The 26,219-nt window shown below is 57.6% G+C and overlaps 12 protein-coding genes across 12 annotated transcripts; 8 read left to right on the plus strand and 4 right to left on the minus strand.

The window, feature by feature from the left end:
- Nucleotides 1-418: 418 nt before the first annotated feature.
- Nucleotides 419-2,822, plus strand: B0I36DRAFT_352048 (uncharacterized protein; the record flags this gene model as incomplete). The annotated part of the gene is made up of 4 exons (XM_046157072.1): nt 419-954; nt 1,023-1,295; nt 1,353-2,147; nt 2,213-2,822. The coding sequence occupies 4 exons, from the start codon at nt 419-421 to the stop codon at nt 2,820-2,822; spliced, it is 2,214 nt and encodes a 737-aa protein (XP_046009362.1).
- A 780-nt stretch (nt 2,823-3,602) lies between these two features.
- B0I36DRAFT_247934 (putative glutathione S-transferase) lies at nt 3,603-4,777 on the plus strand (the record flags this gene model as incomplete). Its single annotated transcript, XM_046150346.1, has 3 exons — nt 3,603-3,665; nt 3,839-3,950; nt 4,071-4,777. The coding sequence occupies 3 exons, from the start codon at nt 3,603-3,605 to the stop codon at nt 4,775-4,777; spliced, it is 882 nt and encodes a 293-aa protein (XP_046009363.1).
- Nucleotides 4,778-7,382: 2,605 nt separating this feature from the next.
- Nucleotides 7,383-9,167, plus strand: B0I36DRAFT_365754 (uncharacterized protein; the record flags this gene model as incomplete). The annotated part of the gene is made up of 1 exon (XM_046159192.1): nt 7,383-9,167. The coding sequence occupies one exon, from the start codon at nt 7,383-7,385 to the stop codon at nt 9,165-9,167; it is 1,785 nt and encodes a 594-aa protein (XP_046009364.1).
- A 537-nt stretch (nt 9,168-9,704) lies between these two features.
- B0I36DRAFT_154333 (uncharacterized protein) lies at nt 9,705-10,278 on the minus strand. Its single transcript, XM_046148576.1, has one exon. It carries the CDS (start codon nt 10,189-10,191, stop codon nt 9,850-9,852), a length of 342 nt encoding a protein of 113 aa, XP_046009365.1. The 5' UTR covers nt 10,192-10,278; the 3' UTR covers nt 9,705-9,849.
- On the plus strand, nt 10,209-10,827 carry B0I36DRAFT_329989 (uncharacterized protein; the record flags this gene model as incomplete). Its single annotated transcript, XM_046154782.1, has 2 exons — nt 10,209-10,472; nt 10,599-10,827. One exon carries the CDS (start codon nt 10,209-10,211, stop codon nt 10,470-10,472), a length of 264 nt encoding a protein of 87 aa, XP_046009366.1. The 3' UTR covers nt 10,599-10,827.
- A 671-nt stretch (nt 10,828-11,498) lies between these two features.
- B0I36DRAFT_154338 (uncharacterized protein) lies at nt 11,499-13,453 on the plus strand. The gene is made up of 2 exons (XM_046148577.1): nt 11,499-12,387; nt 12,548-13,453. The coding sequence occupies exons 1-2, from the start codon at nt 11,608-11,610 to the stop codon at nt 13,262-13,264; spliced, it is 1,497 nt and encodes a 498-aa protein (XP_046009367.1). The 5' UTR covers nt 11,499-11,607; the 3' UTR covers nt 13,265-13,453.
- Nucleotides 13,454-14,101: 648 nt separating this feature from the next.
- Nucleotides 14,102-16,680, plus strand: B0I36DRAFT_329994 (uncharacterized protein). The gene has a single exon (XM_046154783.1). The coding sequence runs from the start codon at nt 14,287-14,289 to the stop codon at nt 16,210-16,212; it is 1,926 nt and encodes a 641-aa protein (XP_046009368.1). The 5' UTR covers nt 14,102-14,286; the 3' UTR covers nt 16,213-16,680.
- B0I36DRAFT_329997 (thioredoxin-like [2Fe-2S] ferredoxin-domain-containing protein) lies at nt 16,681-18,413 on the minus strand. Its single transcript, XM_046154784.1, has 3 exons — nt 18,203-18,413; nt 17,654-17,944; nt 16,681-17,467 (listed from the first exon to the last, which is right to left on the minus strand). Exons 1-3 carry the CDS (start codon nt 18,329-18,331, stop codon nt 17,093-17,095), a joined length of 795 nt encoding a protein of 264 aa, XP_046009369.1. The 5' UTR covers nt 18,332-18,413; the 3' UTR covers nt 16,681-17,092.
- A 505-nt stretch (nt 18,414-18,918) lies between these two features.
- Nucleotides 18,919-19,747, minus strand: B0I36DRAFT_365757 (thioredoxin-like protein; the record flags this gene model as incomplete). The annotated part of the gene is made up of 2 exons (XM_046159193.1): nt 18,919-19,355; nt 19,441-19,747. 2 exons carry the CDS (start codon nt 19,745-19,747, stop codon nt 18,919-18,921), a joined length of 744 nt encoding a protein of 247 aa, XP_046009370.1.
- A 1,111-nt stretch (nt 19,748-20,858) lies between these two features.
- B0I36DRAFT_376010 (cutinase) lies at nt 20,859-21,591 on the minus strand (the record flags this gene model as incomplete). Its single annotated transcript, XM_046160417.1, has 2 exons — nt 20,859-21,344; nt 21,418-21,591. The coding sequence occupies 2 exons, from the start codon at nt 21,589-21,591 to the stop codon at nt 20,859-20,861; spliced, it is 660 nt and encodes a 219-aa protein (XP_046009371.1).
- Nucleotides 21,592-22,724: 1,133 nt separating this feature from the next.
- B0I36DRAFT_330001 (uncharacterized protein) lies at nt 22,725-23,577 on the plus strand. The gene has a single exon (XM_046154785.1). It carries the CDS (start codon nt 22,856-22,858, stop codon nt 23,321-23,323), a length of 468 nt encoding a protein of 155 aa, XP_046009372.1. The 5' UTR covers nt 22,725-22,855; the 3' UTR covers nt 23,324-23,577.
- A 1,590-nt stretch (nt 23,578-25,167) lies between these two features.
- Nucleotides 25,168-26,168, plus strand: B0I36DRAFT_352056 (uncharacterized protein; the record flags this gene model as incomplete). The annotated part of the gene is made up of 3 exons (XM_046157073.1): nt 25,168-25,277; nt 25,412-25,550; nt 25,950-26,168. 3 exons carry the CDS (start codon nt 25,168-25,170, stop codon nt 26,166-26,168), a joined length of 468 nt encoding a protein of 155 aa, XP_046009373.1.
- Nucleotides 26,169-26,219: the final 51 nt, after the last annotated feature.

Here is a 26,219-nt window from a genome sequence, read left to right on the forward strand (position 1 = left end):
CGACGGCTCTTGGCCCCTGCAGATCAAGTAGTTGTGTACAAGAATTTGGGCGGAGGACCACGAGCACATGTAATTATTCACGTTTTCGTATTCGCAGTCTTGGAATCGACGCTGATTTTCTCAAGCTTGAGCCACATTCCTCACTCCCGATCGTCTTGAGAACATGGCCATGACGACAGCAACATCCCGAACCAGAGCTGGCCACCCTGCTACTTAGCCCGTTGTCCAAGTGGTGCGGTGAACCTGTGTGACCGAGGTCCCCAGTGCTCAAGATTGATACGACGCTCTGATTACACACCAATTTTGTGTCTGGTTATGTAAAAGCACTACACGGCGGCGACAGCCCTATCCTTGGTCCGCAGCTCTATCTTAAATCTCATCGAAAAGTGTTGCCACGGAACCGTCATAATATCCAGCCATGTCGGCTCAGGACTCTTATCTCGGGGACCTCAGCCAGGTCTCGAATGCACCTGACAGACTGGGACGATTCCCGAATCCTCTCTCGGAATGGTATGGGGCTAATGATGGCCCTTGGGTCATGACTTCAACTGTCTCGAGCGCTCCTGGTGGACAGTTGATGCACCAAACCAAGTCATTTTCGGGGTATCGTGATCAAGTCACTCCGTCCGAGCCCGAGACAATGATCAATGCCACATTGCCATCAGATTCTGGCTACTTGAGCTTTGCGCAGCACAGCGTTGCTGACCCATCCCTCTGTGACGAGGGTCTGGATCGTGTAACGGAGACTGGCAGCATCATTGGAGGTTTTGGTGGCCTAAGTTTCGACTTCTCGTCCTTTGATCCTATACCTCAAACTCCGGTCCAGTTTAACCAACCGGTATGGCGTCCACCACCTATATCTGATTCAGCAGCTATACACAGAAGCAACGCCAGCGTGCCAGATTTGTGGTGCAGTGTTTGCAAAATAATGTTGAAAACCAGATCAGATAAGAGGTAAGTCAGAATGTAGACCTAATGGAGTGGCTGCGTGCGAGGACCTGACCATCAATGTCTCTGAACAGAAAGCACCACACGCGCCATACCAAACCACATCGGTGCTACGTGACTGGCTGTAAGCGCAAGGAAGGATTCGGCACTGCCAACGATCTTGAACGGCACGTCCGTAGTTGTCATCCGGAACAGCCAAGTACTGGGTATAAATACGTCTGTACGCTGGAGAAGTGTACCGAAAGGCACAAGCTCTGGCCACGGGCAGACAACTTCCGAGCCCACATCAAGCGCGTCCACAAAGATGTGCACTTGAATGATGAACAGCTTGAGCAGTATCGTCACAAGTCAGTTCCCTTATCATGCCTACAAGAGGAAAGTAAAGTATTGACATGCAATTACAGATGTCCAACACCCCCAACTCCGAACGCAGCCATGGGGCAACCAGGACATGCAGACTCTCACATGACTGCGAATTTGCACGCGGACGGTCTTCTGCCTCTGGACTCCTGGGCCTCTTCTCATAGCGGCGAGCTCGAAGATTCCAAGGAAGCGCTGCGTAGGTCGCAAATGATTGTCCAAGCCATGCCAGAGCAGAGCACGGTTGAGCCCACATCAGCACGAAGCCACCAGGAAGCGACATGGCCATCAAGAACAGACGGCGAATCTGCTGTCTCAACCGCCAGAGCACCAAACAAGAAGCGTAGTGAGCACCACGATACTATGGAACACGCCATCTATGGTACGCCTTATACAACTCTCATCCCGGGAGAGTCCATGGGCGGAGCGGAAGAGCTTTATGATGCCATGGACCCAGACAAGCACGACCATGTACCTGTCACAATTGATCCTGGTAGCAGCCATGAACTCCTCCTAAAGGGTGTGACGCCACATGGGACAAACGAGGTTGACCTACCACGCAACGGCGTATTGGACTTAGACGACGAGGATGTGATAGAATTGGAAGACCCGTTGCGATTTGATGTTGATCTACGCGACCAGGCTGCTGTCAGCAGACTTCTCGGTGTGCTGGAGCGCCGAGGCATCCTTGAGCGGCATGGATACAAAAAAGAGACATCTCCACCCCCGTCTGACGACGAGGCCAAGCAGGAGCCTGTATCCATTGCCCCGACTGGCTCGAAAATGTCTTTTGGGTGCCGCTTTTGTGTCAAAACCTTTTCGAGGCGTTGTGAACTTCGGTCAGTATATCGTGGTCCCCGCTCAGCGTCCTTAAAGCAGACCTCACTAACCAAGTGCTGTGAAGGAAACACGAGAAGCGACACGATAAACCCTTTGGATGCACATTCGCAGGCTGTACAAAGCGCTTCGGCAGCAAGAACGATTGGAAGAGGCATGAGAACAGCCAGCACCTCATGCGGGAAATATGGAAATGCGACGAGCGCCATCCATCTACACCCTCAGAGCCGTGCGGCAAGATTGATGGACGCCGGGAGGAATTTAAGCAGCATCTGACGCTTGCGCACGGTATCAAAGACCCCCATCAGATCGACCTGAAAATCGAGCATTGTCGGGTGGGCAGAAATTACGACGAGCGATTCTGGTGTGGATTCTGCAACAAGATTGTCCAAACCAAGTCCAAGGGTCAAAGCGCCGGGATGGAACGTTTCGATCACATAGGCGACCACTACGCAGGTCGTAGAGGTCACCCTCGCCAGAACCCAGAGGACTGGAAGCATGTAGATCTTGGGAACGCAACCCTGACTGATCCAGCGGCAACGGCCGACGTCGAGAACCCAGCCTCGGCATTTCATGAGGTGGCGACTCCGGGCTCGTCGGAGAGACGATCAATGTCATCCGCAAAAGGGAAAAGGTCGATAGACGGTGCCATGGTCACAACAGCCGACCAAGGTTGAAACCCATCTGCGCGACCCCAGATGTAGAGGTGGACCAATCTCAATGTTTCATAAGGGAGAAGATCTCGTTGGTAGTGATACAGCTGAGTGTCTTTCGTCGGATATCCATTGCGTCCATCTCTGCCCGCTCCTTTCCAGGTTCCAAACTTGGACCGATTTTTGAATTAAAAGAAATCTCGCCAGAACAAATGGTATGATGACTATTTTGTGGCCTTGGATGGCGTGATGATGCAGCCCCGCATCGCGTGATCAAACCACTTGCAATTCTTTCATGTGAGAAAATGGTTGATGGTGCCGCCGGTGCGCAGCCAGGTCGTGCTGCTCTGACAATCGGGCACAATGCAGTTCAACCAAGGAGCAGTATACTGCAAAAAAGCGGTGGCTATTGTGAGCGAGTGACTAGGACCCTTAGAGATTCCGCTGCTGTAAGTGTCGCTTGTAGTAGAAGGACTAACCCCATACTGGCATTACGCTACCCATCTCAACTGTCACTCCTCCAAACCTGGGGAACTGAGAAGCCCCGCATTTTGTAATCAGCTTCAATCAGAAGAGCTGTGGGCGAATACAACACGTCATATTTACGAGCTTGATAGCCCCTTGACTCCCAGAAATCCATACTCTTTATTTCTCCGGACACTTGTCGAAGGAGGCCGGTGCTCACTCACAACGCCCGCCTCGAAGCCAATCCAAAACTCCTGGAGCGGTGTAAACGAAAGGCGCAGGTCCAGATCGTTACTGCAACACGATTGACACACGAGCTCCACCACTCTTGGAACGAGGATGCCTCTGCCAGATGCAGACCTGCACCCTGTGGCCACTGGGCCTGCGAAGAGGATTGTAGACGTAAGACTGCCTCCCCCCCTTCTCCACTTGTTTTGGTTTCTGGTACAGAGCTGTTATTCCGACTGGCCATGTGACGATGCACATGGCCTAGAGCATTGCGACCTTCCACAAGTGGTAGTGAATAAAGGGACTGAAGGAGAGCCATGGCTAATTATGATGCGCCGGCCGTTCAGGAACATGCCGACGAGCAGCCACTTAAGCTCTTCGCAGGGTGGTTCTGCCCGTTTGTGCAGCGGGTGTGGATCACGCTCGAGGAGAAGAAGATTCCGTACCAGTACATCGAAGGTGAGCCTTTTTCTTTCATGCTGCGAGCACCAATGTCTTTTCAGATGGTGGTGGCGGTGGAAGAGGCGCTGCGGTAGCGATCGACGACGGCTTGCTGACTTTGTTTGCGTATGGATAAAGTCAACCCGTATCACAAAGGTGAGCAGCTCATGAGCATCAACCCGCGCGGCCTGGTGCCCACACTGCAGGTCGGGCCGGGGAGGTCGCTCTACGAGTCGACAGTGGTCTGTGAGTACCTAGAGGACCACTATCCGGAGCATGAGCCGCACATCTTGCCGCCGAAACAGCAAGGCAAGGCCGGCGACGACGATGCAGATTATCAACGTGCCCGGGCTCGGATCTGGGCCGACTACGTGACCTCACGTGTGATCCCGGCGTTTCACCGGTTCCTGCAGTTCCAGCCGGAGTCGGGTCAGGACGAGCGGGCCGCGGCCGAGCAGCTCGACAAGCTACGCGGGGAGTACAGGGACACGCTGCTCACGTTTGCGCGGGAGCTAGTCAAAGGCGGTGGCCCAGGCCCGTTCTTTGGCGGCGAGGACCTTGGGCTCGTGGACATTGTGCTGGCCCCGTGGGCGGTACGGACCTGGGTGCTGGACGAGTTCAAGGGTGGACTGGCAATCCCGGAGCCCGGCAGCAAGGAGGAACGCGATGACCAGGAGGCGTGGGCGAGATGGCGGACCTGGCTGGACGCCGTTACCAACAGGGACAGCGTCAAGAACACGACAAGCGAGCGGGAGCACTACCTGCCCATCTACAAGCGGTACGCGGATAACACAGCACAGTCGGAGCTGGCCAAAGCAACGAGGGCAGGTCGGGGAGTGCCTTGACCACGTGTTGGGGGTGGTGAGAATTTAGCTCAAGCCGTCCTACCTTACCTACCTTGCCTCGGTAGCTGAAGTTGGTAGATAGCTGCAATCAACATCCGGCGGAAGTTGGTGTTTTTGCGACGAATTCCTGGCAAATGAAATCTTGCGTCGTAGAAGTTGAGAACATGCCGCACAAACAGACGTCTGGCTGGGTCCAAAAGACAGGAAGCCCTCCTACCCCCGCGAAGGCTGGTTGGACAATGCCCCAGTCCTGGACAGCCACTGCACTGGTGGCTTGAGCTGTCATGACTTTGGCAGAGCACGAATGTGGCCGCCTCCTATGAGACTGTCGAGCACCAAGGTTGCCACCTCGAACACCGAAGACCTACAGTAGCAACGTCATGATCCACCCTGGAATGCTGTCGTGGTCGCCTTGACCTGTTTGGGGGCTTGCAAGCCATGCTGTTGTGAATTGGAAAATAGTGACGGGGGAAGGGTGTAGCCGGGTACTGGAGCCACCTGGGCAGCATCCACTGCGCTACTGTACAGGACAGGAGCTGCCTTCTGGGCGGGGCCTCTGGGGTTGAGGTTGCCCTCCAGGTGGGGCGGGTCTGTTGCCTGGCTCGTGCCTGCCTGGCGGCTGGTTGCCTCGATTCCAGTCTCCGCCTGTCAACTTTGAGCACCCCGACACGACTGCGCGTTTACAACCAGGCGTTGCGGCCCGTGTGCAAGCCATTCGAGCGCCATCGTGTTGCTTGTCCCGTTAGGCATCACTGTCCGTGTCGGTCAGGCACTTTGATCCATCGGACCCCCGCGCCAAGCAGCACCACCGACCCGTCGGCCACCAACGATCAGTGGTCCTGTTCGGACGACGGACCCTCGTGATGAGGCCGACCATGCCGCCTCGCTTGATGTCTCGCATCGGCCCGTGACGTGACGGTCTCGAGCCAAGGCGTGCGTGCTCTCCAGCAGTCCCTAGCCGCCCGTCTAGCACAGATGCGGTGGCTGCTGTTGCGACTGTTTGCACGGAGCTAAGGCATGTCTGTGATCTGTTCCGGCCTTTGCCTGCTGCCGAACACCTCCTGTCATCATACCGACTGGTTCTGGGACACTGACCACCTCCGGAGGTGTTTGAGACCAGGTTGAGGATGCCTTTGCCATTTTAGCGCAGCAACCTGAACCGGCTTCACCACCATAGGTACACCTCCATGGAATTGCGAGGCCCGATGGATCCGGGGGAAGCGAGCGACAGCATGGATGGCTTGTTCCTTGACGGGCTAGTCCGTGCTCCTTGGGGCTATCTGTGCAGGCGCTTCGTGCGAGGCGCGGGCCGTCGCATTTCTCGCATGTCTCCGGGACAAGGAGTGGTCCGCGGCCCAACACAACACCTCCCCACCCCAGGCTGGGAACCCTACCCGTGTACCCTGCTGCCTCTGCGTTCTGACATCCAGCTGCAGACTCTCTCAATCTGAGGACATGGGGGGCTTCACAGAAACGCCTTACCGGTCTTGGGCAGGACTGTGCGAGCATTTCGTCAAGGGGCTCCTCTCCTGCTGACAACTGGCTCCAAACTGGGTTCTGATCGCCAGATGCCAGCTCGCAACTTGTATGGGAACCATCTCACTTCGCCATCTCACTTCGCCCCCAAAAGGGTACATGTGCCGATGGGCTGCGCCTCTTGACGTGCAGCCTTGGGGTCTAAAAATCGACGATACGGAGTCTCTGGGGCTGGTATTGCGCAGTTGGCTCTGGCGGAAATGGCACGACGGGGGCGCATGCTTGACAAGCTGGTCCGACCGCCCTGACCACCCTGACGATGATGTCCTGTCTCAACCTTGCACGCCATTCAGGTATCCGTGACCGAGTGTATGTTGTGTCTCGACCCTAGGCAGACCACCGGCGGATAGATCACTGACAGGATCTCGCTCATTCATGGATGTCGCCCGAAGGTGTGTATTCCGGAACTCCTCGCCTTGCCGATGGAGTCCATTCCCTCTAAAGACAGTCCATGGTGCTGCCGGGAGCGCGAGTGACCGGCTGCCTTCGAGCAGCGATGGTGGGAGGTGTCGCTATTGTCCAAATGGATGGACTATTGATGCAAGCGCCCCCCTGTGATCCAGGGTGCTTGCGGATGGTGTAAATCGACTTCTGCGCGCCAAGCCCTGGTCAGACAAGGGTCATGGGGAAGAAGCAATATCGAGTGTCACATCTACTTGGCTTCGAGTCAGCCCAAAAATTGGAGCAAATGCGCCCGTGCTATCAGTGTACATGATACTTGTGCGGCTCTGCTCGAGATTGTTTGCCCAGCTTGTTGGACAGATGCGACCCACGCCGGTCGACTTTCGTAGTTAAAGGCGATCTACCCTCGGTCATACTGCCCCTGCCCGTCACTGCTACAGACCAACATCAGCTCCCACTCCAGTCCACCAATCCAGTCCACTCCTTGTCTTTCAACTGCTATCATTTCCTTGCAGACCTTCTTCACCAACCACGCGAACACATATGCTGCATGGGGAATTTTAGAACAGTCAAGAGGTTCCTGCACCAGAGCACAAAGCAGCAGTCATCTTGCTGTAAGCCACGAGTGCAACTCAGATTCTAAACATCGGCATACCGGGCCATCAATATGGCTTTCCCTGGCCACTTTCCCCGGACGGACCTCTACGAATATTCGGACCAGCATTTCTTACTGCTGGACAGTCCCAGCAGTGCTTACATCGAGCCCGACCTAGAGGCGTGGAGTGCCAGCACGAGCGAATGGGCCGAGACGAAACAGCCTATCCTGCGATTTCTCTCGGAACGTGACCAAGGCCCAATGCTCTTCCAAATGTCCGGATTCCCAGAGCCACACGGTATCCCACCGCTACCGGGGTCTTACCGAAAACCTTCTCCTCCGCGAACGACGATATCATCTACAGACAGCTGTGCTAGTCCTCCATGTGCTACAGACTTTCTGCAGCCACAAACGCCCCCAATAACCGACTGCATTTCTCCATTGTTGAGCCATCCACATCAGCTATCAGCTGGTGGCCATCTAAGTTACACAGACCATGCCGACAGCTGCATGAATACGTTTGATCTGGATTACCGGGTGGACGACTCAGCTGAATTCTTCAAACTCGAAGAGTCGAACTCGAGCTGGTCTACCCCCCAGTTTCCCGAGTCAACGCAGGACTCTTGGTCGCCATATGCCGGTCCACTTCTCAAGTCTGAGGTCGATCTTGGACAAATCCCGGCTCCTACAACCGTCGAACCATCGGGTACCGGCACGGGTGACGAGTTGGACCCTGGCGATGAAATCTTTGTGAACACGCAGAGCCAAGTTCATGACAGCCCAAAAAGATCGCGAAGCCAGAAGATGTCCATGCGATCTCCAGATGGGCAAGACTCACAGGCACGCAAGCGGAAGAACACTTTGGTCACGAATCCGACGAAGCGCCCAAAGACAGAGGTCGCGGCTTCCGAGAACTTGCCACCACTCAAGATGGGCGCTTCTCAGCAGGGCAACAACTATTCCTGTCACGACTGTGCGAAGCCAGCCTTCTTCAGAGACGAGCAAAGTCTGTTGAAGCATCGAAAGGCTCAGCACACACGCCCTTTCAACTGCGTCTACCACTTTGCCGGCTGCCAGTCTACCTTTGCCAGCAAGAATGAATGGAAAAGGCACGTGGTATCACAGCACCTCGTGCTGCACTACTGGATCTGCACTGAAGGGTCTTGCGCCCAGGTCCCTGTGATCGAAGACTCGTTGGGCTCCTCGACCCAGATGTACCCAGACGCGAACACAGACACCTCAGGTCGCCACGGCACCATCTTTAACCGCAAGGACCTCTACACCCAGCATCTCCGGCGCATGCATGTTCCTGCCGAGTTCAAGAAGTTGATGAAGCAGAAGAACGCACACGTCCCTGAATGGGAGAAACAGGTCAAGGAGCACCAGAAGAAGTCGCAGCGCCTCCGTTGTGCTCTGCCTGAGCACATGGATTGCCCTCTGCCCACATGCACCGACTCTTTCCATGGGGCCAATGCGTGGGACGAGCGAATGGAGCATGTTGCACGACACCTCGATACCACTGCCAGTAGTACTGCGGGTAGCGGTCATGCCGCGGCCGAGAACCCGACTGTCGAGTTCGGTGGACCCGGGGACCTCACTCTTCTGCATTGGTCCATGAGGCCTGACGTCGCCGTGATCCGCTGGAATAGACAGAACGGCTGCTGGGAGCTGAACAACCCCCTCCGGACATCTGCAGGCCCGAGGAAGTCCTCGACGAGCGCCAGAACCCGGCGTGCCCCAAGCCTTGATTCCAAAGAGGTGCCGGCACAAGATGATTACCCCTTTGTCCGCGGTCCATCCGAAGACGATGACGACCGAGACGCTGAAGGCGAGGACGACGATGGATACGTTATTTGAAAAAAGACCTTGACGCTACTGGTCAACTCCTCAACCGCATGCCGACCCAACCTTTGTCAAACTATCTTTCCTCATATTTGCTGGTTTTTCCAGCGGCGAATGGATGGTGTACCTGATGATGGACACCCCACGCTCTGTTTCTTTCTTTGCCTTAGAGCACGTATGTCTCATACGTCCAGTCGAGCAACTATTCCCCCTTTGGCTTTTTGACTTGGTCGTTTTGTTCATATTAGATACCAGCTCTTCTTGATTTCGCTCAATTAACATCAATTCTTGCAAAACCACATCTGTAAAGGCCGGCCTCGCGCATATAGATTCCCGTGTCACATGCCAAACACTGCAAAGTACCTTGGATTCCTCCCAATGACCGCATGAGACGAAAGGACCAGCCATGCCATCCTAGAGAGTGCTGACTGCTTACCGATGATGGCCTCTCGTGCATAGACCGAAGGGCAGTGATACTATAAATAGCTTCCGCCCACGCCATCCCAGAGAGGCGCTGCCAGCCCGGACAATTTACACCCCGCGGCCACCCCCACAAGGCATTCTTGACTGGAAACAATGAGGGGGGCTTATAGGAGGAAGTCTCATATGACCTGGGGTCTTCCACGCGGGCCTTCTGTTGGCGACGTCTGAACGCTGCGACTTGCAAGCCCCAGTATGCCCAGCTTTTGCTGCGGAGCTATTTCGAGCTCATAATAAACCAACTGTGCCATAGATAAGTGAACGAACAAGGCCGAAGCTCGGCCGTCATGTGGAGCACCGTGCATAAGCGCATGTGGAATCGTGGTGAAGAAAAGAGAGGATAAGCAAAAACCGGCCTTTCCCGTGTTATCATGGACGAGAGACCCCTGGGGACTCCTCTAATTACATGACCTGGAGGATGAGGAGTTGGTTGTGGACCCGCTGCTCTTGTGATCCCAAGGTGGGCCACGGCATCAGCTCTGAAGCGCAGCGAGCTGCAGTCTATTGTTGTTGGTGGAGGCGGCACCAGATGCATGACCCACAGAGCGGCAGCCGCCATGTGCTTGCAAAATAGGGATGATGATGATGATGATGATGATGATGATGATGATGATGATGATGATGATGATGATGCTGATGATGATAGACTGCGCTAGTATCGAAGAACGACCATTGATCTTGAGCTTGGCACGTCACCGGGGCGCCTCCCGTGCCGGACCGGTCTCGCGGATACTTCAGGACCGGGGGGGTCCCCATTGCCCACTCTCGTGTGTGCTTTTGCTTTTCGCGCTCGCCCATGCTGTGCCCGGGCCGGGGGAGCTAGATCTGAGACTTGCTTGAGCTAGCATGTGTGCACTGGCCCTCAGTTTGGTTGGCAGAGATCTCGCCCTGCCGGGGAAGATCCGCCTGGGACGTGTCAGGGATCCAAGTACCCGGAACCGACCGTGGGCAGGTCTCTGCACGAACCTTGGCTTTTGCGTGGTCCATGTGCGACTATGGACGTATGAGTGTGTCGGGTCGGGATGCGCCCCGGAAGACGAGAGGAAAAAGCAAAGGGGATGAGTTGGAGAAGACTGGATGGGCTCAGTGGCACGCACGCACGCGCGCATGCAGATGCATGGGTTGGCTCTGCCTGGCTGGAGGCGCGATAGCCGTCGAAGTCAGAAGCGCTACCGAACCATGCCGTGGTCTCAGACAGAGATCGACGGGTTGGCGTCTGGGACAAATAGTCGAGAACTGTCTGTCTACCTTGGGTAGTGTACGCGAGGAATGTCGAGTGCCCTGGAGTACCTGATACCTGGGGCCTGGAACCCCCCCGACCTCGGCACCTGGATGCTCCAAGGGTTGAGGCAGCTGGGGGGCGCAAGCACGCACGCACGCACGCACACGGGGCCTGTCTGGTCAGCCGCACCAGGGCGCTGCCTGTCTGGCCCCCTCGCAACTTCCACCAACCTGCATTCCTCTGCCATCCACCTCCTCTACTCTACCTCGAGGGACGGTACGTTCTTGTCCTCACGCGAGAGAAGCACTGCCCGCGACCTGGAACCCACCATCCATCCACAAGGCGCAGCCACCACGGGCCTCGAGAGCACGAGGCACAACCTTGGAATCCTCGACTGAAGGCACATCCCCGGTCCGCCCCCTCAGGATCTGCCCCTGCTAGTCACCCTTTAGTGCCCTCCTTGTTTCCCCAGGCGCAGGTGCCCAATCTCGACCCTGCCACCGCAAGGCCTCCTCCCGCGCCTAGCTCCCACTAATCAAGTACCCTGGACTAGTGAGCCTAGCATCGCTGGTCCCAGCAGCACCAAGACATCGTTAGCCGACGTCAACGCGGCACTTGCCAGCCATTGGTTCTAGCCTCTTCCCTCTTGTTCCAGCTCGGGCCTTAGTCGTCTGCAGGTCGTATAGCAGCAAACATCTCCCAACGTACACCGGTTTCGTCCAATTCAGCAGAGATTGCAAAAGGGTCTTCCTGATGACTGATCCCGCCAGGGACCCGGCGCCAGGTTGGGATCCGCTGCTCGCTTCCGAGACACAACCTCAGCCCCGGCCATCACGATCGCCCAGCCCCGTGCTTGATGCACGTTCGTCACTACCGCAGCTGCCACCTGCGCCACAGCAGCTAGTCCCGCAGGCGTCTTCCTCATCGTTTGACCCCACGGAAGACGACGATCCAGCAGCCGGTGCGGTACTGCCCGCTCGGCCGGACAAGGGCAAGGCTCCACTACGCGCTGATGTCGGAGACATATCAACAGCAGGTCCGGCTGGACTTTCCGCCGTTGCGAGCCAGAACACTAGTGAGCCTCTAGCGGATGATGAGGTCGATAACGACCCGTGGGGGTGGTCGACTCGGCCGCGCCGCCCGCGGAAGGCCAAAGCGGCATCTGCCAGCTTGCGCCCTGCTGACGAGCCTCGCAATCATCCCTCGGCAGGACCGAGAGCCACGGATGAGCCCTCTGCCTCGAACACTGGCCACCAAACTTGTCAGCAAGAAAGTGGAAGAGATCTCGGTGCCTCTAGCGGGGGGTCCGATGGCAGCAGGGAAAACAACCCAGGGCCGTCTTCTGCAACCGCTGACACAAGCACAACAGGAGCTCAGGAAGACGGCTTGATTTCGTCGTTCAGGCCATTACAGATTGGCGATCTGGGCTGGGAGGCTTCTTCGGGTCGGCCTCCTGTGAAGCTACCTATACGTTTCAAGGATGCTCTGGGCAGGAACTTCATTTTCCCCTGGGAGAGGGCGAAAACGTGGGAGGTGAGTACGTGTGCGGTTGCCTGTCCAGGCTCGAACGGGACACGTGGGAGATTCGGCATCATGGCTCCATAAAGTGGTTGAGGCGTATCAGCTACATTGCACCCTTGCCGAGCTTCTTCCTGTTGTTGCAGACGCAATCACATGCTGACCAACCAAGCAGGGCATGCAGACACTGATCAATGCTTGCTTCACCCATGTACCAGCTGTGGGCCCGGACGTCTTCCGTGGCCGGTATGACTTGTCTACAACGGCGCCATTCCCACAGAACATCCAGCGTGTGATGCAAAGCACAACTTCTGCGAGCACGGATAACTCTCAAATACCCTCGGCCACGGCAGACTCAACGGGGAATACGCTTCAATCAACCACTGCCTCGCGTTCGCCTGGCCCCGCCACGTCTCCGATCGTGACAGTCTCACCAGGAGCTGTGGCGGCAAATGGAGACGACTTGGCAAGCTCACAGACAACTACTTCACGAGATCTGGCAACGGTACTGCTGTTGCCGGAAGTCTGGGACATGTTGATAGAGCCTGGCATGCTTGTAACACAGCACATGTGGCCACTTTCCCCATCTCCCACTCTACCGCCGCCACCGTTGCCTCCACCGCCGCCCATCCCCGCTCCGGGCGCCATGCCTATGCCCGGCATGCATGGAGCGATGCCGCCGGGACTTGGCGGCCGAGGCGTTGTTGGGCCTGGCCGGGGCCGCGGGCGGGGCCGCGGTCGTGGAGCGGGGCCGTTGCCCGGAGGTCCGGGTCCGGCGCCACCGCTTCCGCCGCCACCGATGCAGTGGGGTCCTCCTCCAATGCTCCGACCAGGCGTGCGTGTCATTGCAACCTCTACGCGGCGATCGAAGACGAGGAAGCGACGAGCCTAACGGTCGATCAGAAATGCGAGACGACGTTGGAGCTGTTCCAGTCCAGACCCGACCCGAGGAGGGATGTGAAGGAGGCAGAGAGGGCACGTGCCGGTGGCGCTGCCAAGGCTGCCGACTTGACTTACAACCAGCGGTTCAGCGGACGTCAATGCCGGCGGCTTGGGACAAGAGAGACTTCGGCCTATTGGGCGGTTTGTACTGGCACCTACGTGTCATTGTGGGCTTCGAGTAGGCTCGGACCCGGCGCATTGTTGGGAAACTCCAGTCTGTATATTTGAACAGATATATCCACAGGTGTTGAAGCAAGTATGACTTTTGATGCCTGGTCCAGTCTTCTCAGGATCGCCTACACCCACGCATGGCTGGTGGCACTGATCTCAGGGCATTGGCGGCCGTGCGCTGGAGGATTGGGCAGGCCCAAACTCTAAAGGGTTTGGAGCGTAAGCTGTGGTGGGGTGATTGGCAGGCGATACGGAGCTAGGAAGACTGAGGGACAAGCTCGAGGAATGAGGGATGCGGGTTGCTTTGAGGGGTTCTGGTGGTGTTTCTGACACGTCCGCCGTGCCTTGCATTCTTGCAGAAACGATCTATCCCGACTTGAGCCTGTTCTTGGTCGTCCAAGCACCGGACATCTCGTTTGTCGGCCTCTTGCCCTCGGGAAACCCCTGCTGCGTTTCTTACGTCACCCAGCCCCACGGCCGGGCTAAGCTCACGCTGCTCCGCACTCTCCAGTGCTGACTCCAGCCGCCGCGCACACGAGGTCGTCCAGCACTGCCGCCTCAGGTGTACCCCGGTCTGCGGGACCCTTCCAGCTTAGCTCAATTGCCCACAGGCTGAAGGGCTGACCGCAGCAACCTTCTTCTCTCCTCTCTCTCGACTCACACTCACGGCTCTGCTTGCGGACCTCTGGCAACAGCTGCACTTCTCCAATATATCCTCATCCTGCCCCTCAGGACCGACCATCAACCAGCAAGTAGTTCCAAGCGGTCTACCACGCCAGACCGTTGCGGCGAGCAGCAGACATGGAGTCGTTCCAGACCCTCAAGCGTCGGACGACCGACCTCGTCAGCTCGATCCCCAGCAACGCCCCCTCGATGCCAAACGTCCAGCTCCCGTCCATGCCAAATGTCCAGCTGCCCGCCATGCCCGAATTCAGTCTGCCCTCAATGCCAAAGATTGGGGGCAAGCACCAGCTCAAGGGCACCTGGCAGCACGTCCCGCTCCCGCCACTGCCCCGCTCCTCCCACTCCATCGACGTCGTGGCCGGCAACGCCTACATCTTTGGCGGAGAGATCGAGCCCCGCAAGCCCGTCGACAATGAGATGCACGTTGTGAGACTGCCATCCAGCGGGGCTCCGGCAGACTACTATACCGTCAAGCCCAGAGCTGCGGGCAGCACCACATCGCCGTCCAAGCCCGAGACCATCTCAGAAGACGACGAGACGCCTGCTGCCGCGACACCAGAAGATGACGACGAGGAAGAGGAGGACGAGGACGAGGACGAAGAGGAAGAGGAAGACAGCGAAGAGGATGAGGACGAGGAAGAGGAGAGCGAGGAAGACGACAGTGATGAGGACGACAGTGACGAGGATGAGGGCAAGGACAAGCTTGAAGATGTCTCGCTCGCGTCACCTACAACAATCAAACCATCGTCTGTACCTGCCACAGCTTCTGTCGCCAAAGGCAAGGGCAAGGAAGTCGTCGACAAGGGCAAGGCCCCGGCGGTGGTGCCGCCAGCGGATGTGCCATGCTCGCGTGTCGGTCACGCCACCGCCGTGATCGGCTCCCGCATCTTTCTCTTTGGCGGACGCAACTCCAATGCCCAGACGCTCGACGAAAAGGGCCGCGTCTGGGTCTTCTCCACGAGGACAAACACCTGGTCGCACCTGGACCCGCACTCGTCGTCTCCGATCCCGCCGGCACGGAGCTACTTCGCCGCCGTCGCCACAGACAAGCCCCGCGATTTTGCCAGCACCCTCAAGCCCCTCCGGAAGCGCAGCCAGAGCTGGAAGCAGTGGGCCGAGGGCGACAGCGCCGAGGTGGGCATCCCGCAGGCCCCGATCGTCGGCCATGTTGCCGAGCACAGCACGGACGAGGAGGAGGACGGCTACGGCACCTTCATTATCCACGGCGGCTGCCTCGCCGACGGTGGGCGCACCAACGACGTGTGGGCATTTGACGTCCACGGCGCGACCTGGAAGGAGCTCCCTTCCGCCCCGGGGCCGGCCCGCGGCGGACCTGCTCTGGCCATTGTCCACCACCGACTATATCGCTTCGGCGGCTACGATGGACAGGGCCAGCAAGGCGGCCAGCTGGACGTGCTCGAGCTGAACCTCGACGAGTCCCATGCCGCCGCGGACATTGGCATCTCAGCCCTGCCCAGCGGGTGGCAGAGCACCATTTTCCCCACCATCACACGGACCACGACCAACGACGTGGGCGAGAGCACGGCCGTGACCACGGCGACCGCCGACTTCCCCGGCAGCCGGTCCGTGGCGTGCATGAACCTCGTCACGGGCGGCGGCGGTCGCGAGTACCTAATCCTCATGCTCGGCGAGCGCGATGCCTCGAGCCTGGGCCACGCCGGCGCGGGCAAGTTCTGGAACGACGCCTGGGCGTTCCAGGTGCCGCCCCTCGCGGGCACGGCGGCCAGCTTGACCAGCAAGATCTGGTCGCTCACCTCGCGCCTCGGCGGCGGTGGCGGCCACAGTGACCCGGTGCAGTCGCCGACCGGCCAGGCGCCCCCTTCTGACGGCGCGTGGAGCCCCGTGAGCATGGGGTCCTTTGATCCCGAGGACCTCCCCGCGGATGCTCGCGGTCCCGGGCCCCGGGGCTGGCTGGACAGCGCGTCGATGGGCGATGTCGAGGAGAATGGCATCGTGCTGTTCGGCGGGCTGAGCGAGGGCAACTCGAGGCTCGGAGACATGTGGATCTTTCGGCTGGAGTAAACGGAAGTTTTGTGGCTGCGAGAAAAGAAGTCAGTGAAAATATCTCGAAAAACAATAACCCGCGGGGGGGGGTTGATATATGTGGAAGGGGGCCGTTATGGGAGCGGAATCTTCTTGACTTTGAACGAAGCAAGTAGGAGGAGGGCCGAGACAAGATGGCGATGGTTGGAAGGCGAGGAAGAAAGGACAAACGAGTCAAAACGCGCCACGGTATGGAAATGGAAATGAAGAAGGGTCGCTCATGAACAAGGGTTTTTTACGATTTGTCTAGCTCAGGCTTTTGTTTGTTTTTGTGTGAAGTCGAATCTGAATGCATTTTGGTTCTTTCTACATGTATTATTTGGGATTCCGATATTTCGTGTCTGCCATCGGGGCTCGCCATCACCTTGGATGCTCATTCACCATGTTGTTGTGCCGTAGAGCCCGCGTTCAAGTCGCCTGCTCGCTCATCGTCTAGCGAGTCGTGAATGTAGTCGCACGGGAGGGCAAGCAGCGGGAGACTCCCAGATTGCCCCCCGGTCGGATTTTCAACACTCGGCACAGGCGGCTCTCTCAGTAACACTTTCCTCCCGTCGCCAATGCGACTTGCTTCACAGGTCTAGCTTGCCATCATTACAAAGCACTCCCCTCATGGGATTTGACCAGGGCAAATAAAAGTTTCGCATTTCCGCATCTGTATGTACAAGGTTTTCGAAGGGTTCAGATGGTGGTTCCCCCGCACGCTGCTTCAGGTGGAGACAGTAGATTGTTGCTGTCCAACTTTCTAGACATCCCATCTATTGCATCGAGTGAAATACGCCGCATACTTGGTTCAAAACCAGCCAACCAACCAAGCCCTCCCTTCTACGCTACACTACCACCAACAATCCCCGCCCCTCCTCTACAGGTCAGACCTCGTAGTCTCGATACCCCACGGCTGGCTCGTTAGGTTGGTCTGTCCGCCGCTGTGCTCGCACGACTGGCGACCGCTCAGAGGGCCCGGCGCGGGGACCTTCTTGGCGGCCGCCGCGTCGCCGGTGGCGTTGGCGCTGTCGCGCAGGGCGGTGATGAGCTGCCGGGTGGTCTCGGGGGTCAGGTCCTCGTAGTAGTCGTCGTTGATCTGGACCATGGGGGCGTTGACGCAGGCGCCGAGGCACTCGACCTCGATGAAGGTGAAGAGGCCGTCCTTGGTCGTCTCGCCCTGCTTGATGCCCAGCTCCTCCTTGATCGTCTTGACAATGACGTCGCTGCCGCAGCCGCCGAGCTGGCAGGGGGTCTGGGGTTCATCGGAATGTCTCGTCAGTAACTCGTTTTTATAACTCTTTCAACAAATGCCCGCCTTAGGTCTTGGTGCCGGCTGGTGATTCATGACGCACACACACACGAATGTGCCGCCTCTGCCCTGCAACCCGAGTACGAGAGAGAAAAGTCTCGACAGCCAAACAACAAAAAACAAACTCACCGTCGTGCAGGCCTGGACAAAGAACTTGCCCACGGGCGTCCGGTTGTACATGGTGTAGAACGAGGCGACCTCGTAGACGCGCATCGGGGGCATCTCGAGTAGGCGGGCCACCTCGTTCATGACGCTGATCGAGGTGAAGCCGTGCTGGCGCTGGCCGAGGTCGAGGATGGGCATGACGGCCGCCTTCTTGTACTGCGGGGGGTACCGCTTGAGGATCTCGGCGATGAGCTTCTCGTTCTGCGCGTTGAACTTGAACGGGATGTCGGCATTGTTCTCGGGTGTGTCGCGGTGCTAGAAGGAAAGAGGGGGCACAGCGGAGAAATGTCAGTCTTCTTGTGTGTCGAATGGTGCGGTTCGCCTTTTGCCCGAGCTATGACGGATCATAAAGAAGATCCAAAGCACGGCATGCAGTTTGGAGGACGACTCTGAACAATGAAGTCAAAGCCGGACGTCCTCCCATGACCACAAAGCCATGTTTGAGTAACAATTCCGATCTTCGTGGGGGGGGGGGGGGGGGGCGGGTTTCGAAAGCAGATATCGCAGACATACCACCATCAAGGTGTCGCTTCTCCGGGCGGCGGCGGCTGTGAAGTTGCGGATCTGGGGCCGCGGCGCGGCACGGGCGACCGAGCGGGCGGCCGCCGTCCTGAAGAGCATCGGGCACAGCTTGGAGGCCATTGTGGTGGTGTCGGGCCGGGCAATTGGCGGGTGTGCTGTGAGGTCCTGGGCTGGGATGAGCGCTGGAGCTTCGACAAGGAACGCCTCCTCCAACCTGCAATTATCATCGGACTTGCTCGAGGTGGATGACGCCTGGGAATCATCGGCTCATTGATTGGCCAGTTGCCACGGGCTGCAAGACCAGGGTGGAGAGAGCTGGGCGCCAGCTGGCAGCATTCAGCAAGGGCAGCGGCCCCACTCTCTGCCCCAAGCAAGCACGGCCGACCACCTCGAATAAAACCTTGGAACCCTCGAGGGGTGATGCTGAGCGCTATTTCATTGTCGTGCGCAAGGTCTCGGTGGGATTGAGCTCACGTAATCTGCCAAGGGCCCTCTGACACGGCACGTGGTTGACCGTGCCTACTGCTGTTAATACCAGTAAAGCAGTCAAGGCACAGGAGTTGCATGGGTAGCAATGGGACCTCTGTTCTGCACCAATTCCGGAAAGCGCTTGCTCGTTGTTCTTCTACTCTATTAGTCAATGGCGCGGCCAAGGCATGGCTCCATGGTGCCTGGCAGCTTGCACTGTTCCCCGACGCGTGTCCATCTCAGGCCTCGTCTTTCTTGGCCTCCTCCGTGCTGTCGCCATTGACGGCAGCAGCGGCAGGCTCCTTCTCCTTCTCCTCCGCCTCCTCCTCCTCCTTGGCCTCGGCAACGTCAGCAGCGTCAGCAGAGGCTCCAGTGCTCGCAACCAGCTTCTTGACGGCCTCGACGGTCGCCGCCGGACCGCCGGGCTCGGAGAGCAGCACCTTGCCGGACTTGTCGACGGCAAAGACGCCGCGCTGTGTACCCGAGGGCTGCTTCTTGAGGCCGATGGCGGCGATCAGGGTGGCGCTGGGATCGCACAAGAGCGGGTACGGCAGCTTCTGCTTCTCCTTGAAGGTGGTGTTGGCCTTTGGCGAGTCCTTGGACAGGCCGTAGATGGCAAGGCCGCCGCTGGTCAGGGGCTCGTACGAGTCCCGGAAGAGGCACGCCTGGGTGGTGCCTGGGAAGTGGATGTCAGCGTGATGAAATATGGGGGAAGGGGGGGTGCGGTTGTGAGTTGAAAGCAGGTGGAAAGGGAGACTTACATCCTGGAGTCGAGGCTTTTGGGTAGGTGAAGAGGACGACGCCAGACTGGCTCTGCTCAACGAGGGCCTTGAGCGTCGTCTTCTCTCCGTCGTTGGTCTCAATCTCACCACCGAAGCCCTCGAGGTCGATCTGGGCGCCGACCGAGGGGCGAGCACCTGGCTTAGCCGCCGGGCTGGCTGTGGCCCCGGACTTGCCGGTGACGGCCTCCTTGACCTTTGTGGCCACTTTTGAGGCCTTGGATTGCCGCTTGGGCGCGGGAGGCGGAGGGGCGGCCGGAGCCTTCCTCTTGCGCAATTCGACGGGCATGGCGACCGTGTTTTGTCCAAGTACGCTATCTGGAGATATGAGTGAAGTGTGGCTGGGCTAAGCTTGCTGGGGGAGGATAACACGGTGATGGGGGGGCCGGCAGTGACAAAGTGAGAGTGATGCGCCTGCTCTTGATGGTTCAGGCGAGATGGGCGAGCGAGATGGACAGTCCCAGCCACCAGGCAGGAAGAAGAAGAAGAGGAAGAAGCAATGGATGGTGCTGGCGGGCTGTCTCGACCATTCTGCGACAGGGCGAGCCCATGGCCATCCATGGCCACGACAACCACGGGGAGCAGCCCGGGCATCCAGATGTCGCGACGGCCGGCGCCAGGGGCCCAGATTGCTAAGCTCTGGCCGATGCCAACTTTGGCCAAGCAACTCTCGAGCAGCAGCAGCAGCAGCAAGCTTCCCCAGCTCCAAAAATGGCGCTCGTGTGGGCCCGCCACTCGTTGTCCACACTGAGCAGGCAGGCAGAGGCCCTGGAAGGGGCGCAGGAACAAAGGAACACTGCGCTGCATCCCGGCAACCCGCCGCCAGCAGCTGCACGCCATTGCCACACTGGCCCGGCAACAGAGTTGGAGAGGCCACTCCCGATGGCGCCTTGACCGCGCTAATTACCAGTTTCCCGGCTCCCCAACTGCTTCCCGTCCCGTCCCGTCCCTGCAGCAATTGTTGCAGATCGGGCTTCTCGTGACATCTCGCTCGCCGCCGCATGCTCCTCTGCCAATTCAACTCGAGATGGCTGTCGTCCTGCCATGACAGGCTTTTCAATCCCCCTCTCACAAATACGAGCTCTGCTTTCAGGAACACTTGAAAACGCGCAGTGAGTTAGTTGACACTGGTCTCTTGGTCTTTAACAGCGCAGCTACAGCTTGCCAGCACGATCTGGATGGCGCAACACACTTTGAGCAAGACATGATCCTGCAACACCCTGAAAATACAATGTACAAAACAAGAATTCGGAAAAGCAAGGAGGCTCAACCACCCTGCGCCTTACAACCGTGAAGCATCATACACCATGTTGTCTTGGATTCTGCCCACGAGAGGATCCGTCCACTCATGCCCTGGCCCAGCCTTTTTCCATCATCCCACTAATTATTCCCCTCCTTCTTCAAGCCGCAGCGTTGAGCTTGGACACCATAAAGTCGACCGCCTCATCAACCCGGCGGCCATAGGTCAGGTGCGGCGCAGCAATGATCAGGGTGCCCGAGCACACGAGGTCGCCCGTGTTGCAGATGACCTTGGTCTTGTCCTTGGGGAAGTTGGGGATCTGCCCGCGGTCCTGGACGTTCTGCGTGTCGCCGTACGTGACGGCCGCGACAATCTGGGCCTTGACGGCGTCGCTCTGGTCCTCGACGGCGCGGTGCACCAGCGCGGCGCCCTGGCTGTAGCCCGCCACGACGAGCTTCGAGTCTGGGCACTTCTGGTTCGCCTGCACCAGCAGGTCGCTCATCTCCCGGATGCCCGCGGGGTCGGCGCCGCCCGGCAGCGCGTTGGTCGACAGCAACGCCGCGTAGTCGATGCCTTCGGTCGCGACGGCATCGTTACCGAAAGCCGCCTTGAGTCCATCGGATGTGGGCGGGCCACAGACAGTGCCCTGTGTTACATGCATGTTAGTGACTGATAGCTCTGGAGCTGCATGGGGGAGGTGTTCGGATGAGCGGGCTTACCATGTTGCCAATCTCGGTCGAACCGCGAGCAAAGAGGAAGATGATGTCCCGGCAGCCGCCGGTCGTGAACTCGTTGACTGTGGTGCGAGTACCGCCGAGCTGACGGTTGGCAAGTCCGACAGGCGAAGCAACAACAGCCGAGGCCGCGGCGAGAATGGAGATGAAGGTCTTCATGTTGAACAAGTGTTCGGAAATACGTATACGATAAGTGATTGCGGTGCCTTAATTTTCGAGAATGAGTGTCGGGGCCGTCCAGAGAACCTGCAGTGGAGAGGCGAGGCGAAGAAGTGAAAGGGATATCAAGGAAAGGTGCTGATCGAGAGACTGTCTATCCGGACGACTTCATCTCTCACCAACGCGGACAACGATGGCCCTTATATGTTGTCTCTCCAGCTGATGCCCAGGCGCAACTGGGTTTCCATGATGCCGGAGTCCGGCAGTGCTGTGGAGTCAGGGACGCTGGCCGCCCGTTTCGACGAACATTCGCAGAACTTGCTCAATCAAGCTTAGCTGGGCCTGTCAAACAGCCGAGCCCCGCTACTGATCATGTGTGAGATCCGGTCAATGTCGATCATGATACATGTGTGGCATGCTCGATTTGGATGCGGCTGGCATTGGAGGACCCTTGTTGTAGCATGAGATGCGGAGACGAGGCCGCCTGCCGTGCCCATCCTGGTCACCCAAGTCAACCAGGCGGCCGTCTATCCCCTGCTGCTGTACTTTGTCGCCTCACATTTACAACTCGATCTCAGCTGAACACGCAGATCCCAACTGTCAAGTGAGCAGTCAGCAGCACATCAGGTGGAGAGCAGAGATGAAAGTGCTGGCAAGCGGGCTTTCGGGGTCCATGCGCGCTGGGCGCACGGCCGTACCCAAAACCCACGAGGCCGGGAGAAGAAGACCACAGACCTCTCTCTCTCTCTCTCTTTCTTTCTGTGTCTGTGACCGCCCACTCCCACTTATTACCAGATGAGAATATACCTCAATTACCCCGAACCTCAGGGCGCTCAGAAGAGGGTCTTGTGTGGTTACAGGATGTTTTAGTGCCGGGCAGACACAGCAGGTATTCTTACTCGCGAATCGCATCTGCTCCTGCTTCGGGCGACGGTGGGGCGCGCTGGCCTGATTCGGCCAGGCCACCCTGGCAGCGATCGGGCCCCCCCCCCCCGTTGATGCCGGTGTCAGGCGGCAGGCACGGCAGTTGGGGCCCATCCATGCATCGCCTGCAGGTGCTTTCCCCAAGGGGCATGGCCATGCAATGCCAGTCCCAAGTGCTGCGTGCACTGCGCTCTGCAACTCCCAACCTGCTCTCTTTCACAGTCGCGGAGCAGAACATGGTCAAGGTCATACAGCCAGGCACGCACGCTGCCATGGAGCTCTCAAGCCAAGCGTTCTCCCAACCCCCACGGATGCGACTGATCACACTTGGGCTCGTGAGATGAATCCGCGTCAGGCGTGTACCTTACCTAGTAATGCAGACGGCATAGAGTGCCCTGCGCCATCGAGAGCCTCGGTCCATGACGACGGCACCTCCCGGCGCGAGGAATGCCTCCTGCAACGGAACCGCGGGAAAACAATCGAAATCGACGATCATGAACTTCCCAACTTGAAACCCCAGATCTCTCGCAACATTGGCCTGAAGAGAAGAAGTTGCCAAGCACCTCATGGCACAATGGCGCGAAACAAACCTCTGCCAACCTCCAGCGGTTTTGGAAGAAGCGGCGGCGGCAGAACCAAGGCAAAAATGATGCTTGAGGCACCCATCACCACCACCATCACCATCACTACTACCCGCACTATTTTGAAACCACGAAGAACCAAGGCCGGACGGCACGAATCTGACGAGTCGGGCGGGGAGGCAGTGCAGGACTTTGACACACTCTCAAACGCGCCCCGCGTGGGCTGATCCGAAGTGACTGATCTGAACGTTCGCCAGGTCCGTTCCCCTGCTCGCCTACTCTATTTTCGCAGCGCGCGGTCTTGTTTTGTTTTTCATTTATTCTTTTTACATTTCGTTCCGTTCTTAATCTTCGTGCGAGGTCTGCACCGGTCATCAAAGCGATCAATCTCCTTGCCAAGACTGGATGAACCGCCCAAGATTTATGGTCTCGTGTGTCGGAAACAACTCCTTGAGGGTGGTGGAGTGGCGTCTCACCAATCATGGTGGAGTGGCGTCTCACCAATCATGGTGGAGCGGAACCACTTACATCTGAGGGAGCGGCCCCGTCTCGGTCCAGGGGCCGAAACTGCTTCAGCCTCCACCAACTTTGTCCAGTGCAGTTTTTTGTCACATATCATCTTTTTCATCATCATCATCAGGTGATATCCAATACGGAGTGTGAGCGGCTCCTGTAATGTCTCGAGGACAAGAGGTCATTTCATATTTATCTCAATCTCAGTAAAAGCTAGGTCAGTTGCAGACCATATTAGACGAGAGTCACGATGCTTTTCCGCGCCAACGATATGACCCAAGTCCTCTTGATCTTTCCGTATGAAATGGATACCGGATGTTTAAAGTGTCCCCACGTCTCATCCAAATCACTTTCATTCTCAACCGCCTTTGTGAAACATGTGCGAACGAGCACTTGGACACACGAAGACTGGAAAGTTTGTGATGATGCGAGAGCCAGTCACAGCTTCGACGAGGTTGGGCTTGGACACAACGCCGCAGCGGGATAAAGCGCCTGTGACCTTACATGTGCTTCAACCACATCATGGTGGTCTCTTGCTATGACAGGCCATGTCATATCCCCCCTCAGGTGCGGTTGCCCGGCTCGGCTGTGGTCGTTCTCCTGGGACAGACGCATGCCACACTTCCGTCAAGTTTGGGCCACCTAGATCAGCTGTGATGGCCTCTGTCATGGGCATTCGAGGTCCATCGTGTGTAAACGTCCGGCGGTTGTCCTGATGCAAGGACCGCTATGCATATGCGAAGTCGATCAGTCGAACAAAGCCATGCAGCACCGCAGATATTGAACTCGGCGGAACATGTGGTAAGTAATACTTGATAAGAGCAACCTAATCTAGGCGACATCACACACCATGCATGATAACATGTCCAAGGTGACCGTCTCAACCCAATCTTGAGCACACGCATACCAGTTCTGTCCACAACCCGTGCACCTGACGCACGCGGCCTGTATCACCCCCCTCGTCTGGCGACGACTCGGTGGGCAGCAGAAGCTCGTCCTCGTTGCCGTGCTTAGCTGCGGCAACAAGACTGTACTTCCGGATGGTCCTCTCAACCGCAGTATCGAACGAACTTATTACCAGGTCTTTGTTTGCATGCTCGATCGGCATCTTGCTAATCGCCACTTCCTCAATAAGAGCCGGGTATACTTTCTCTTCCTAGTTACCTACCTACGTAGGTTCTAAGACCCTCTGAACCTCTGAACCTCTGAACACTCGTCGTCGCCTCTGGCCCTATATGGCGCCTATCTTCGACAGCGATGATGAGGACACCAAGGGTCGCGATGTGACTTCAAATCATGGCCGGGAATTGTGGGTTTGACGAGTCGTACTGGTATTATCTCATGGCCTATTCATGTGGGTCGCTCTATGGAGCTTCCTGATGGATATAGAGATATCCCCTCGAGTCATCCTCTGGCCGAGACCTTCTCCGCGTTTTTCCGACAGACCGCTTCGAAGAAGTGTATCCGGAGCATTGGGCATATATGGCTCTCTTTACTCGATAAGATATTAGGCAAATGAACGGAATAGAACTTTGAGCGAAATAGCTCGATGTGAAACATGTCGATAAAGAGCTTGAGCGGCGCCGGTGGCACTTTGCAGGCCTCGCCTCCCTTCCCGGGCGTCGTGGGCGTGGAGATTTGCTCCATATCTGGCCAGCGACTCAAGAGGTCTGTCAAGCGGTGACAAATCTCTTTGCAGTCTGCTTCCCCCGTCTCTACAACTTTAATCCGGATGAAGGTTCGGTAAGATACGAGTGCCTGTTCAGCATAAAGCAACCAGTGCCATGCTCTTGCGTACCTAGTACGTTTCACCTCGGGCGAAAGTCGCGGCCTTCGATAAGCGGAAGCCGCGCAAGAGCGGACGTGAGGAAGCCGTTTGTTGTGTCCCTGTTGGCCACGCTTGAGGCCGAACTCGTGCCTGCCGTTCCTGACGTGCCCACTGTGAGCTGGTCCGAGCCGGGGACCGTGGCAGAGGGAGTGGAGATGGGGTCATCCTTGATATCCAGTGTATTCTGGCCTGATGTGTTCGGGAATCCATCGGCGGGAGTAGCGTCTGCGTCGCTGGTCTGGTTTCCACGCGTGACTCCAGTACTTGCTGTGGAGGCCTTCAGGAATAAGTTCTACGCCTAGCACCCTGACCCCCCTAGTTCTTGAACCCCTCATGTCTAGACTAACTGCAGACGGTAGGAACTGGGGAGAGTTATGAAAATACTTCGGGCCCCTGTTTGATCGCTCTTATCCGATAAGTTGGCGCAAGAAGAAGGAGGGGGGGGGGGGGTTCAAGAACTAGGAGGGGCCAGGGTGCTAGGTGTAGAACTTATTGCTCGAATATCGCCCGAGGGTTTGTGGCGTTTCTGTGTGGGAGCGCTTGCTGGTGTCGACTGTGAGGACGTATTATTTCGCGAGGTCGGCGGCGCTCGAGTATCTACAACACTGCCGAAACGGTCGATCGGCAGATTTGTCCGGTTGCGTGACGCAGCGGTGGCTGCCCGCTGGGGCCTTGACGAAGCTTGGGGAACAGTCAGTCGCGGAGACTGTCCATCGAGGCAGGAGTACTGACGCTGGTCCGCCATAGCTGGAGCTGATATGCAGATGGTGCTACAGGCGACT

The sequence above is a fragment of the Microdochium trichocladiopsis genome, assembly GCF_020744255.1.
Source record: "Microdochium trichocladiopsis strain MPI-CAGE-CH-0230 chromosome Unknown B0I36scaffold_8, whole genome shotgun sequence".
Classification (NCBI taxonomy): Eukaryota; Fungi; Ascomycota; class Sordariomycetes; order Xylariales; family Microdochiaceae; genus Microdochium; species Microdochium trichocladiopsis.